The 14,430-nt window shown below is 44.3% G+C and overlaps 1 protein-coding gene across 3 annotated transcripts; it reads left to right on the plus strand.

Moving 5' to 3' along the window:
- The first annotated feature begins 320 nt into the window (after positions 1-320).
- LOC145348044 (uncharacterized) lies at positions 321-13,344 on the plus strand. Of its 3 annotated transcripts, none has more exons than XM_080196169.1 (2): positions 321-439; positions 3,723-13,344. In XM_080196169.1, exon 2 carries the CDS (start codon positions 3,761-3,763, stop codon positions 4,721-4,723), a length of 963 nt encoding a protein of 320 aa, XP_080052295.1. In that variant the 5' UTR covers positions 321-439; positions 3,723-3,760; the 3' UTR covers positions 4,724-13,344. The 3 variants fall into 3 exon arrangements, with proteins under 3 accessions (XP_080052295.1, XP_080052292.1, XP_080052293.1); XM_080196166.1 differs by having other exon boundaries at positions 326-435; XM_080196167.1 differs by lacking the exon at positions 321-439 and adding an exon at positions 446-1,317.
- Positions 13,345-14,430: the final 1,086 nt, after the last annotated feature.

A 14,430-nucleotide genomic window follows, 5' to 3' on the forward strand; every position in this document is an offset into this window, starting at 1 on the left:
GCTTCAAGAGCGACAACCGGGGCTCCGTGAATAACGAGAGGGCGACACCGCGGCACCATGCAGCCGGACCGGTGCTCGCCAGTTTCATACCGGACCGTTCCTGCCGCTCAGACCCGCCGGCGCCGAGATCGGGCCGGGAGCGTTTGGCCCAACCTGAAGCCCGCCCCCTGGCCGCACGTGACGCAAAGAGCAACCTGTGACCGTGACGTAATATAGCCACGCCCCCTAGCTCTAAAGGACGCCAAAGGCTACGCCCACCCCACGTCCTGGCCCCGCCCTCGCATGCCTCTGCCGCAGCCCCCGGCCCGCCTCCGCCCTCCCGCCTGTCATCCCTCGTGAGCCGCACCGCCATCTTGTTGCAGTCCACCTGCGGCGGCTGTTGACGACCGGAAGCGGGGCCAAACAAGGATCACGGAGGCTCCCTTTGGCCGTGGGGTGAGTCCGTGTTTCGCCTTAGCTGCTGCCCTTGTAGGATTCACTCGGGCTCAGAAAGCCCGGACAGCGTCCTCTCAGGGAATAGCACCTCCATTCCCAGTGTAGGCGCTCCATCCGAATGGGTATCGGGGAGGCCGGGGGCACGCATGCGCAGAGTCCTGCTGTTTGGATAGGGTGGCTCCAGGAGCGCGGGTCAATGTGGGTAGAGCAGCCACCATCCAATATGCAGCCTAACTAACATAGGAACAGGAATAGGCCTCTCGGTTAGTCTGCTTCCCCCATTTAATAAGATCATGGCTGATCAAATTGTTATCTCAACCTCACATTCCTGGTTACTTGGATAACTTTTCAGCTATAACATTTCACCCCCTTTATTAATCAAGTATTTATCTGGTTCTGCCTTATTGGTGACTCCATAGCACACTACTGCCTCACAGTGTCAGGGACCTGAGTTCAATTCTGGCTTTAGGTGACTATCTGTGTGGAGTTTGCACATTTTCCCTGTGTCTATGTGAGTTTCCTGTGGGTGCTGTGGTTGCCCCCACACTCAAATGCATGGTTTGGATTGATTTATTGGGTGTGCTAAGTTGACCCTTAGTGTCAGGGGGGGTCAGCAGGATAAATATGTGGGGTCCCTGGGTGCGATTGTTGTCAGCGTGGGCTCGATGGACTGAATAGTCTCCTTTTGCACTATCGGGATTCTGAATTCACTAAAAATATTCAACAATTCTGCATTCACTTCCTTTTGAGGAAGAGACTTCCAAAGACTCACTAGCCCCTGAGAGGAGAAAAAAATACTCCTGATCTCCATCTTAAACGGATGGCCCCCAGCTCTAGATTTTTGGAGGAAACATCCACCCTGCAGTACGCTTCAGATCAGAAGTATGCTTTAGATCAATTTGTCTTTTGCTCTTTCAAGCTCTGGTGGTTAGAAACCTAAGAGAATCCTCCCATTCCTGATATTTGTCTAGTAAATGTTCTTTGAATTGCTAATGCATTTACTTATTTTCTTAAGTAAGGAGGCCAATACTCCAGATATGGTCTCAATGCCCTGTGCAACTGACCCTTCCAATTCCCCTCAAATTATCACATTGTTAGCTTTCCCATTTGCTATATTACCTGTTGTAATTCATGTACCTCACTTCAAAGATCTGCAATCTTCCACCATTGCGAGGATTAGCTTTTTTTTTATTCCTCCTGTCAAAATTTACATTTTCATATTATGCTCCATTTGCCAATCTTTTGCCCACTCAGATAACCTAGTTGTGTCTCTTTGTCCTTTCTATTCTCTTTCAAGCTCTTTGTGTTGTCAGCAAATTTAGCACCCATCCCTTCAGTCCATCTATCCAAGTCATTTATATAAAATGTAAAAATTGAGGTCCCAGTACTGATCCCTGTAGCACACCATTTATTGCACCTTGCCCACTAGAAAAAGACCCGTTTGTACATGCACTCTATTTCCTAATGGCTGTGCCATCATGTTAACTCCTACATCATAAGCTTTTTATTTCTGCAATAACCTTTGATGTGGCATCTTATCAAATATCTTCTAGAAAGTACAGTACATCCAATGGCTCCTATTTATTCACAGCACATGTGACTTCAAAGAATTTCAGTTATACTGGTTAAACATGATATTCCTTTCTCAAAATTATATTGACCTTGCTTGATTGCCATTAATTTTCCAAGTGCCTCACTGTAACATCTTTAGTGGCTTCTAGCATTTTCCCTATGATTGATATTAGGCTAACTGACTTTTGGGTTCCCACTTTTCTGTCTTATTCTCTTTTAGAACAAAGGAGTTGCATTTGCTATTTTCCAATCTAATGCAACCTTACATTAGTTTTAATTTTCCAAAATTCATGTATCAACTATCTCACTAACCAACTATTTCAAGACTCTGGAGTTTGTCAGCTCGTAGTCCCTGTAATTTGCTCAATCCAACTGTATCAAACTGTACCGTACAGGGACAGTAACCTGCACGATCTGTGCTGTGTGGGGACTGGGATTCCCTGGACAGGGACTGGGATTCCCAGGACCTGTATGCTATAGCAACAGTATGTCACTAGATTCTGGGAGAAAACAGTTTAATGGTGAAATATTTGTAACTCTGACTCTTAAAGTTAGCAGCAGTGTCCAAAGAACAGTACAGATAAATACAAAATACTGCAGATGTTGGAATCCGAAACAGAAAAATGCTGGAAAATCTCAGCTGGTCTGACAACCTCTGTGAAATGAGTAGAGCCAACATTCCAAGTCTAGATGTCCCTTTATCAGCACTTGCTTTGTTCAATGAACAATACAGCACAGGAACAGGCCGTTTGGCCCTCTAAGCCTGTATCAATCGTGATGCCTGTCTAAACTAAAACTGTATGCACTTTCGGAGTCTGTATCCTTCCATTCCCATCCTAATTATGTATTCATCTAGATGCCCTTTAATTGCTGCTATTGTACCTGCTCCCACTGCATCTCCAGGCAGCGTGTTCTAGACACTCATCACCTTCTCTGTAAAAGTCCTCCTCCAAACTTTTCCCATGCACGTAAGCTTATGTCCTCTAGCACTTGACTTTTATACCCTAGGAAAGAGCATCTGACTATCCGCTTTGTCCATGCCATTCATAAGCTTGTAAACCTCTATCAGGTGGCCCCTCGACCTCTGTGGTTCCAGTGAGAACAAGCTGAATTTCTCCAAACTCTCCTCATAGCTAATACCCCCCCGACTAGGCAAATCCTGGTAAACCTCTTCTGTACCCCCTCTAAAATATCCTCATCCTTCTGATAGTATGGCAACCAGAATTGTATACAATATTTCAAATGAGGCCTATCAAAGGTTCTGTACAGCTGCAGCATGACCTGCCAATTTTTATACTCAGTGCCCTGACCAATGAAGGCAAACATGTCATTTGCCTTCTTGACTACCTTATACACCTGCACTGCCACTTTGTGATTGGTGGACATCTACACCCAGATCTGTCTGCCTGTCAACATTTCTAAAGGTTCTACGATTTACCATATAACTCCTCCATGTATTGGACCTTCCAAAATGCATTATCTCATATTTGTCTGGACTAAACTCCATCTGCTATTTCTCTGCCGAAGTCTCCAACCAGTCTATATCTTGCTGTATCCTCTGACAATCCTCTTCACTATCTGCAACTCCACTGATTTTTGTGTTATCTGAAAGCTTCGATCTTTGTAGCCATGTTCCCTGATGGATCTTTTCTCATTCTCTTTGCATTGGTGAACTGCCAGTCAGTTGACTGCTTTGTTCTGTTGTTCTTTGCTAGACCGACTGAGCTCATGCACCTGGGAGCGAAGAATCAAGATGGAAATTAAGAATGAAAGCAAAATGTTCAGTAATAACAGGGCTGAATCCCCAACATCTGTCGGAGCCCGTCAGCCAGCATCTGGGAATCGGGGAGGGGATGCCCTTCAGTGCAGAGTGTGTGGGAAGGGATTCCGCTGGCCCAGTCTGCTGGACACTCACCTGCGCGTTCACACTGGTGACAAGCCATTTGAGTGCATCGTGTGCGCAATGCGCTTTTTTACCTCCAGTGAGGTGACAAAACATCAACGATTTCACACAGGTGAGAAGCCATTTGAATGTACTGTGTGCACAAAGCGATTTCACACATCCAGTAACTTGATCCAGCATCAGAAAATTCACACTGGAGAGAAGCCATTTGAATGTGCCATTTGCGCCAAAAAGTTTTACCGCTCTTGCGACTTGAACAAACATCAACGAATCCACACAGGTGAGAAACCATTCGAGTGCACCATTTGCGAAAAGCGATTTCACACGTCCAGCAACTTAATCCAGCATCAGCACATTCACGCTGTGGAGAAACCATTTGAGTGCGCAGTGTGCACGAAACGATTCTACACATCCAGCCTCTTAACGCAGCACCAGAAGATTCACACTGGAGAGAAACCATTTGAGTGCACAGTGTGCAGGAAGCGATTTTACCGATCGGGCTACTTGATCGAGCACCGGCGCATTCACACAGGCGAGAAGAGGTTCGAGTGCACCGTGTGCAGCAAGAGGTTTCACACTTCGAGCAATTTGAACAAACATTCAAAAATTCACACTGGAGAAAAGCCGTTTGAGTGTTCAGTGTGCAAGAAAAGATTTTACACATCCAGTAACTTGACGCAGCATCAGCAAATTCACACAGGCGAGAAAGCTTTTCAGTGCGCTGTGTGTAAAAAGAGATTTAAAAGCTTCAAATACCTATTGCAGCATCAAACAAAGCATGCTGAAGAGAAGATACCAACTGCACTGTGTTGAAATGTGCCAATTGCTGTTTGTGCAGACTTTTTGCCTCTGCAGTAAGTTGCACAGTGTTTCAATACTTCACTGTGTTCCTGATGCTTCAGGAACTTTCCCAGTAATGGGAAATTATGAAGTAATTATGGTTATAATCATGGGCATCCTCCTGGAGCCCCTGAGGATCGAGGCTGTTCAGGCCCATGTTGGGCGCATTGTTTGAGGGCAGCACGGTGGTTCAGTGGTTAGCACTGCTGCCTCACAGCGTCAGGGACCTGGGTTCAATTCTGACCTTGGGTGACTGTGTGGAGTTTGCATGTTCTCCCCATGACTGTATGGGTTTCCACCGGATTCTCCGGTTTCCTCCCACAGTCCAAAGGTGTGCAGGTTGGGTGGAGTGGTCGTTATAAATTGCACCTTAGTAGCCAAACATGTGCAGAGTATATGGATTGGTCATGTTGAATTGCCCCTTAGTTTCCAAGATGTGTGGATGCATGGGAGTATTGCTGCTTGCCTTTCACCCAGTCCCAATACTTGGACATCAGTTTGGCACTGTCTTCCAAACATGGCATCCCCATATCCACTGGCATTTGTGTTTTAGCTGTCACATTGCTTGCTCATCATTCCCTTTTTTGCTCTTTACCAACCCCATCATCCTGCCTCCTCCTTTTCTGTCCATCCCTGGGTGTTCTGCCCTCAACCCCAAAGTTTTCATCCTTCCTGCTTTCCTGTCATTCCAGGCTCGTCTTCCACCTAAATTATCCCTGCAGCCCTTCTCAATATTGCCCTGCATACTTATGTATTCATGCTTGTAAATAAGGGCTTTGCCAGCTGTGATGCCAGTGTGGTTAATCCCATTGATGTCATGACCATGATTAAGTAGTGATTGAGGGCAGCAGGGTGACACAGTTGTTAGCACTGCTGCCTCACAACGCCAGAGACTCAGGTTCGATTCCGGTCTTGGGTTAACTGTCTATGTGAAGTTTGCATGTTCTCCGCATGGGCTTCCTCTGGGTATTCTGTTTTCCTCCCACAGTCCAAAGATGTGCAAGTTTGGTGGATTAACCATGGTAAATGCATGGGGTTATGTGGATAGGGTGGAGGGGAGTGGTCCTAGCTATGATGCAGTTTTGGAGAATTGTAGCAGACTCAGTGGGCTGAATGGTCTCCTGCACTGGTGGGATTTTCTGATCCTGTGGAGGGGTGATGGCTTTTCCATCAAAAAAGTATCCCCACTTGATTATGCTTTTGGCCAAAGCACTGAGGCAGTGGTTTGCACTTGCCTATTAATCACTACTTGGTTTGTCTTTCTCTCTTCGTTCCTATGGTATCTTCTCCTGTGGTATCTTGATCCATCCTTCAATCCTTCCGTCCTTTTACAATGAATATGGATAGGTCAGGTGAGTGGGCCAGAATTTAACTTGGATAAGTGTGAGATTATCCAATTTCGTCAGTGGACGAAAAATACAATTTATTATATATATGGAGAGGAACTTCAAAATGCTTCAGTGCAGGAGGATCTGAGCATCGTTGTGCATAAATCACAAAGTTAGCATGCAGGTACAGCCGGTAATGAGGAGAGCAAGTGGCATTTTGGCATTTATTCCTAATGGAATAGAGTTTAAAAATAGGGAAGTGCTATTGCTGTATAGGGCTATGGTGAGACCACATCAGGATACTGACAGTTTTGGTTCACTTACTTGAGGACAGCATTACATGGAGGCAGTTCAGAGAACGTTCACTAAATTGATTCCAGAGACAAAGGACTTGCCTAATGAAAAGTGATTGAGAGGCTTAGACCTACACTCTCTAGAGTTTTAAAGAATGAGCGGAGATCTAATTGAGGAATATACAATGCTAAAGAGGATTGATAGGATAGATATAGAGAGGATGTTTCCTCTTGGACATTCCAGAAGAAAAGGTCACAGTTTTAGGCTAGGCTATGGTAAATTTAAAATCAAAATGAGGAGGAATTACTTCACTGAAAGGGCTGTCCGTAAATCTGTAGAATTCTCTATCTTAGAGTGCAGTGTATGCTGGAACATGAAACAAATTTAAGGGGGAAATAGGTTTTCAATTAGTAGTGGGATGAAGGGTTATGGTGAGTAGACAGAAAACTGTCGATGAGGCTGAGATGAGATTAGTCATGGTCGTATTAAATGGCGGTGCGGGCTCAAGGGGCTAAATGGCCTGCTCCTGCTACTAGTTCTTATGTTCACGTCTCTCTTTTGAAATTCTTGTTCTGTTCCCTCTACCTGAGTATTGCAATAGGTTTCTCACTGAGATGTCCTCTCTGCACACAGACCCCTGTTATTGATCACAGTGTTTACATAGCTAAATCACACCCTGCTGCACCATCAGGGCTCCTTTTGTTTCCACTGTGTCAAAGGGAGCTAGATTTGAATGTCCCTGGCAGACCACCAACTTAACAATTTGTCATCAAATTTATCTGGGTCATGGGATGCAGAATTGAATCCTGTGTGTTGTTGCCAAAATTGTTCGCTGATCATAGGTTATTTACGATCGTATAAATAATACCTGTTGTCTCTTCATCACAAGTGTATCTCATAAACTGTCTACCCTTGTTTCTTACACCTTGGCCTCAGAGGAGTTTGTGTTTTTTTTATTGCAACGGTTGAGACTATCTGTTCAGCTGCCTGTGCTGCTTTGTCCTGTTCCCCTCACTCATCATGCACACTTCCTTTGAATTACACCAACCTTTATCAAAGAACAAAGAAAATTACAGCACAGGAACAGGCCCTTTGGCCCTCCACCGACCATGCTGCCCAATTTAACTGAAACCCCCTACCCTTCTGGGGACCATATTCCTCTATTCCCATCCTATTCATGTACTTGTCAAGATGCCTCTTAAAAGTCACCACTGTATCCGCTTCCACTACCTCCCCCGGCAATGAGTTCCAGACACTCACTAAACTCTGTGTTTAACAAAAAACCTGACGAAGGGACAAACCCCAAAAGCTAGTGGGTTTACTATAAAATAAACTTGTTGGACTTTAACCTGGTGTTGTGAGACTTCTTACTGTGTTTACTCCAGTCCAACGCCAGCATCTCCACATCATAAAAAAACCTGCCTCATACATCTCCTTTAAACCTTGCCCCTCGCACCTTAAACCTATGCCCCCTAGTAATTGACTCTTCCACCTGGGAAAAAGCTCCTGGCTATCCACTCTGCCCATGCCACTCATAATCTTGTAGACTTCTATCAGGCCTCCCCTCAACCTCCGTCGCTCCAGTGAGAACAAACCAAGTTTCTCCAACCTCTCCTCATAGCCAATGCCCACCATACCAGGCAACGTCCTGGTAAATCTTTTCTGTATCCTCTCCAGAGCCTCCACATTCTTCTGGTAGTGTGGCAATCAGAATTGAATACTTTGTTCTAAGTTTGGCCTAATTAAGGTTCTATAAAGCTGCAACATAACTTGCGAATTTTTAAACTCAATGCCCTGGCCAATGAAGGCAAGTGTGCCGTATGCCTTCTTGACTACCTTCTTCACCTGCATTGCCACTTCCTGTGACCTGTGTACCTGTTCACCCAGATCCCTTTGCCTATCAATACCCTTAAGAGTTCTGCCATTTACTGTATATTTCCTATCTGTATTAGACCTTCCAAAATGGATTACCTCACATTTTCCAGATTAAACTCCATCTGCCATCTCTCCATCCAAGTCTCCAACTGATCTATATCCTGCTGTATCCTCTGATGGTCCTCATCGCTATCCACAAATCCACCAACCTTTGTGTCATCTACAAACTTACTAATCAATCCATTACATTTTCCTCCAAATCATTTATATCTGTTACAAACAGCAAAGGTCCCAGCACTGATCCCTGAGGAACAACACTCGTCACAGCCCTCCATTCAGAATCACACTCTTCCACTGCTACGTTCTGTCTTCTTTGACCAGGTCAGTTTTGTATCCAGCTTGCTAGCTCACCTCTGACCCCATGCAACTTCACTTTCTGCACCAGTCTGCCATGAAGGATCTTGTCAAAGGCCTTACTGAAGTCCACGTAGACAATATCCACTGCCCTACCCTCAATCATCTTTATCACTTCCTTAAAAAACTCAATCAAGTTCATGAGACACGACCTCCCCTTCACAAAACCATGTTGCCTCTCACTAATACATCCATGTATTATCCTTTGCTTTTTTTTCTTAAGTTTTCATCCTATTTTCCTCTTGATGATGCGAACTGTCTCTTGCTCTCTAGATGTGATTCCTACTAAACTGCTGACTACCAAACATGTTCTTGGCTTCCACATTCCCTAACCTTCTAAAGGTCACTCTGTTGCGGGTGTTGTCCTTCTGTCCATCAAATCTACTGTTAACATGGTTTTGCTCAAAGCCCTTGACCCCCCTCCATCCTTACAAATCCCTATCCCATTCCTCTGTCCTCTCAAAAATCTTTGAATGTGTTGAGGCTTTCCAAATGCATGTACATTTTTGTGGGAACTCCCTCCACTCAGGTTTCTATTCCTGCTGGGTACCAAAACAGTTATCACATAAAATAGAAGAATCCATTTCTTCTCATCTTTCTTGTATCTCATGCTGATGGCCACAAAATACTCTACTGCCCCTCTATCATCCAACAAAATGGGGTGAGACTTGCGGAGTTCCACCTGTATCTATCCAGTCATAGCCAGAGTATCACCTGCAATAGTTTCTCTTCCTGCTCCTGAACCATTACCCCTGGTGTCTCTCCCCAGCCCCATTCCCCCTCATTCTATCCTTGTCCCCATCATGTTCCCCATTTATATACTGCCCCTTGGCAACATCATCCAAAAGCACAGCATTAATTTTCAAAAATAAACCGATAGCCAGCCCCACTTCTCATTACTCCTGCGCTCTCTCTAAACTGTTTGACTGTGCAGTCAAAATCAATACTGGCTGAATGAAATTTGGCGGCATTTAATTTTCTTGGAAATTGAAGTCATTGTTGTCCAACCCAACAGCCCCACCCCTACTCCCAAACTCCCACAGAGTATCCCTGCTCTAAGCTCCATTCCCCCAGCTGTTGACTCCATTCCTCCACCTGGCAACTGTCTGAGATCTGACCCCATCTGCTTGTGTTTTCTACCACACGTTCACACCATCACCAAGACCACCCACTTCTACCTCTGTAACTTCACCCGACTGTATCCCAACCTGAACAGAACTGCAGTGGAAGCCCTCCTTCGTGTCATTGTTACTTCTAGACTAGGCCTATTTCAAGTTCTCCTGGCCAGCCCATGGTGTCGGGGGCTGTATATTAGCATAGATTGAGGACTGACCAACTGATAAAAGGCAGAGAGTTGGGGTAGGAGGGATATTTTCAGGATTGCAGCCTGTAACTAATTGAGTGCCACAGTAATTTACAGCATCTATTAATGATTTGGCCAAGGGAAATGAATGTACTGTTGCTAAGGATGTGATTGCACTAGAAAGGGTCCAGAGGAGATCCAGCAGGATGTTGTCTGGGCCAGAGAATTTCAGCTATAAAGAGAGGCCAGTTAGGCTAGGGTTGTTCTCCTTTGAGCAGATAAGGCTGAGGGGGGAACCCCATGGAGGTGTACAAAATTGGGAGATATAGATAGGAAGAAACATTTTCCCCTTCATTGAGGGGTCAATAATCAGGGGATATAGATTTAAGTTGAGGAGCAGGAGATTTAAAGGGGATTTGAGCAAAAACCCTTTCAGCCAGAGGGTGGTGGGAATTTGGAACTCACCGCCTGAAGGGTGGTGCAGTCAGGAACCCTCGTAGCATTTAAGAAGCATTTAAATAAGCACCTGAAACGCCATTGCATACAAGACTGTGGACCAACTGCTGGAAAATGGGACTGGAATAGATACCTACTTGATGCTGGCGTGGACACAATGGGCCAAGGGACCTCTTTCTGTGCTGCAAAATCTGTATGACTATAGATGAGAAGGTAAGTGACACAGAGTCCTAAGAGGGATATAGACAGGTTAAGTATGTAGGCCAAAAACTTGGCAAATGGATTGTAATACAGGACAATGTGAAGTTATGAATTTTGGTATGTAGAATAGAGGAGCTGAATATTACTTAAATGGAGAAAGACTGCAGAAAACTGCAGCACAGAGATTTGGGAGTCCTCATGCATAAATCACAAAAGTCAGCATATAGGTTCAGCAGGTAATAGGGAAGGCAAATGGAATTTTGGCCTTTATTTCCAAGAGAATGGAGTATAAAAATAGGGAAGTCTGGCTAAAACTGTACAAGGCAATAGACCACACCTGGAATACTAAACAATTTTGGTTCCTTTATCTAAGGACAGATAACTGGCATTGGAAGCAGTCCAAGGAATGCTCACTAGGCTGATTCTGTGTTTGGGGAAATTTTCTGATGAGAGGTTGAATGGTTTGGTCCTTTACTCAGTGGAGTTTAGCAAATATGCGGTGAGCTTATTGAGACATAAATATGACTTGGGGGGCTTGACAGGGTAGATGCTGAGAGGTTATTTCCCCACTTGTGGGAGTGTCTAGGACCAGATGGCATAATCTCAGAATAAGGCATTGCCCATTTAAAAATAAATGAGGAGTTCCTTCTGTGAGGGTAGTGAATCTGTGGAATTCTTTACCACAAAGGGTTGCAGAGGTTGGGTCCTTGGGAATGTTCAAAGTTGAGATAGACATTTTTAATCAGTAAGGGAATCAAGGCTTATGTGTAAATAGTGGCAAAGTAGAGTTGAGGATTATATCAGAACAGTCATGATCTCATTGAATGGCAGAGCAGACTCGATGGCTGAATGGCCTTTTCTGCTCCTGTGTCCTTTGTTGATGCCTGCCATGAACTTGAGGTCATCCCAAACTTGACAGCCTGTATCCTACCTTGCAACGAGCCCAGTACTCAGTGACCTATAATGGCTCCTATTCTGGCTTTTGAAAACCTCCATGACCTCACCCCTCACTGTCTCTGTAAGCTCCTCCAGTTCCATTACCCTCCAAGATCTCAGCATTCCTCTAATTAGGCCTCTTGGGCACACCTGATGCTGATCATTCTGCCTTTGATGGCTATGCCTTCAGCTGCCAAGGCTCCAGGCTCTGAAAGTACTCCCTCAATTTTGTCATCTTACTGCCCCTCATTCCTGCTTTTAACATTGGAATATGGGAAGGCAGTGGTATCGTTACTGAACTAGTAATCTAGAGACCCAGAATGGCTCTGGTGACTCTGGTTCAAATTCTATAATAGAAGCTGGTGGAATTGAATTCAGTCAATATCTGAATTAAAAGTCTAGTGATGACCATGAAACTATTATCAGAAAAACCCATCTGGTTCACTAGCATCTTTTAGGGAAGGACATCTGCACCTTTACCTCATCTGGCCTATATGTGACTCCAGACCCACATCAATGTGGTTGACTCTGAAAGCTGGCTAAGCAAGCTACTGCTTTCAAGGGGCAATTAAAGATGTGCAACACATGCTGGACCAACCAGCCATGTCCACATTCCATTAAAGAATAAAAAAAAGTGGACATAGGTTCAGGATACAGCTACTCAAGTCTTTGTGCCTGCCCTGCAGTTGAATAAAATTTAGTTGTGGGTTGTGTCCACCTCACCCATAACCCTTAACTCCCTTTCCTTTCAAATATGTCTTGAATAAATTGAATAATCCAGTCTCCAGTCTGCTCTCTGGGGAAGGGACCATACAAGTGACAAAAATAATTCCCCACATTTGAACCTTAAGGGCAACCTAATTTTTAAACTGTGTGCCCACAAGAGCAAATAAATGCACCCTCCTTAAAACCTATCTCTGATTCAGCCTTTTGTCATCTGGCTTCTCTTCATGTGGCTGTGTGTCAGATTTTTTTGGAACCTTTTGAAGCATGTTGAGATATTTTGTAGCGTTGAAGGCATTTTATAGATGTCAGTTTTATAAATGTGGTTTGGGGGCAGGCAGTGGAATTTGCAGATGTCATTGTATCTTTCTGCAGTGCTGTACCATTTCCCCCGCCACCACCTTTGTCCCACGAAGGTGAACCTTTGTCTCTGATTTTTTTTTCCCCGAGTTTTCAGTCTCCCCACTCTCTCTGGGAGACCATTCAGTATGCAGAACCTTTGATCACGTGCCTCTTTAAGATTGTCTCTCTGAACTAAACTTTGTAATTCAGCCCTTTGAGTTGAGAGGATCAGCTCTCTTGCTTCCATCCCAACCATTGGATTTGTCTCTCATGCTGTGGCGGTCTTGGAGCACACAGCTGTGTCATTATGACATGTACCCTTCTCCTTTAGGTATTGCAGATCAGCATCCTGTTTGAGTTTCTAACTGCTGTTCTGGACAGCTTAAACATGGTCAGGATTCAGTCCAATAGATCTCAATGACGTCTTCTAAAGAAGGATGAAGATTTCGTTGGAGGGATAACTCCTTGTGAAAATCAGTTCTGTGCTTTGTGTTTGCGAAAACCGACTGAGTGCAACAATCCATCGGTTGTCCTGTGTTATGTCTGTAGATCAATGTATCCATAGCATTATAGTCAGTCCTGCTTACTTTATACTTTGCTCAATGTCATATTGAGTTAAAAACAAAGTACTAATTTATTGTATCAAGTGTGTTATTGCGTATTCTGTGGCTGTATTGATTTGTCCATCCATTTGATATGTATTAAATGTATTTATCTCTCTATTACCAGTGAATACCTGTCCTGATTTTGTTATGTAACCATGTATAAGCATCATGTATGTGTCACCCCTGACCTGAATCCTTCACCGTGTGTCCTTTTTATATCTCCTTTCCTATTATTCCTCCCAGGCTTTTCACTCCTGATGTCATGGATCTTCTAATTTCTTCCCCACTGCTTTGCCCCAGTCAGATTCTTTGCCCTTCCTACTCTCCTGCCTTTGTCCTGGGCTTGATTCCCTCTTAGGAATTTGGTAAAATCCTCTGCAGGATCTGTCAAGATCCTTACACTACCTCCTAATAAGCAGCATCCAAAACTTGGCTATCATCATACCTGTGCATGTCTTGCTCTAGAACAAGACTCCCTTGCCCTCCCCGCTCTGATTGTGAATGTTGGCATCAATTTCATGAACTGGTTGAGAACTAGGCTGAATGATGCTGAAGCCTTCCTGTCAGTCCCTGCCTTCCATCACCTGTAGCACCTAACTCTTGTTACCTCAACATTAACCCACCCACAAACACATACATACATTAACGTAGGCAAGAAAATCCCTACAGTAAGGGAAACAGAATACAGAGAGGGAGAGAGGGTCTGTTTTGTGCACCTATGAGGTGGTAATGGTGTAGTGATGTTGTCACTGGACCAGTAATCCAGAGACCCAGGGAAATGCTCTGGGGACCCGGGTTCAAATCTCAACACAGCAGATGGTGAAATTTGAATTCAATAAAACTTTGAATTTAAAAGTCTACTGATCACAAAACCCACCTTTTTTTTGATGGCAGTTTAGATTAAGGAGAGTTTTAATAGTTAACGTTAGTGTGGTGAATGAAACACGTGCCTGGAAATATTGCATTTTGTTCATACTGTCATGCGTTTGGATTATTAGGAACAAGCCTTCCTGGATGTGACTATTTATTTACTTACTGGGACAATCTCATCCCTATCATGCTATTTGTTTGGGTATAGCTTTAACTGAGTCCAATATCTCCATTATGAACCATACTTCTCATAACTAAGGCACATGTCTGTTCAGTGACTATACAGTAAAAGGGCCTTTCCACCTGATTCCTAACCCTTCCTGTCAGTCATGA

Source organism: Carcharhinus amblyrhynchos, chromosome 9 (assembly GCF_965287045.1).
Source record: "Carcharhinus amblyrhynchos chromosome 9, sCarAmb.v2.hapA, whole genome shotgun sequence".
Taxonomy (NCBI): Eukaryota; Metazoa; Chordata; class Chondrichthyes; order Carcharhiniformes; family Carcharhinidae; genus Carcharhinus; species Carcharhinus amblyrhynchos.

Bases quoted from the DNA above. Each gene is read 5' to 3' on its own strand.
- LOC145348044 (XM_080196169.1), top strand. From the start codon at position 3,761: ATGGAAATTAAGAATGAAAGCAAAATGTTCAGTAATAACAGGGCTGAA.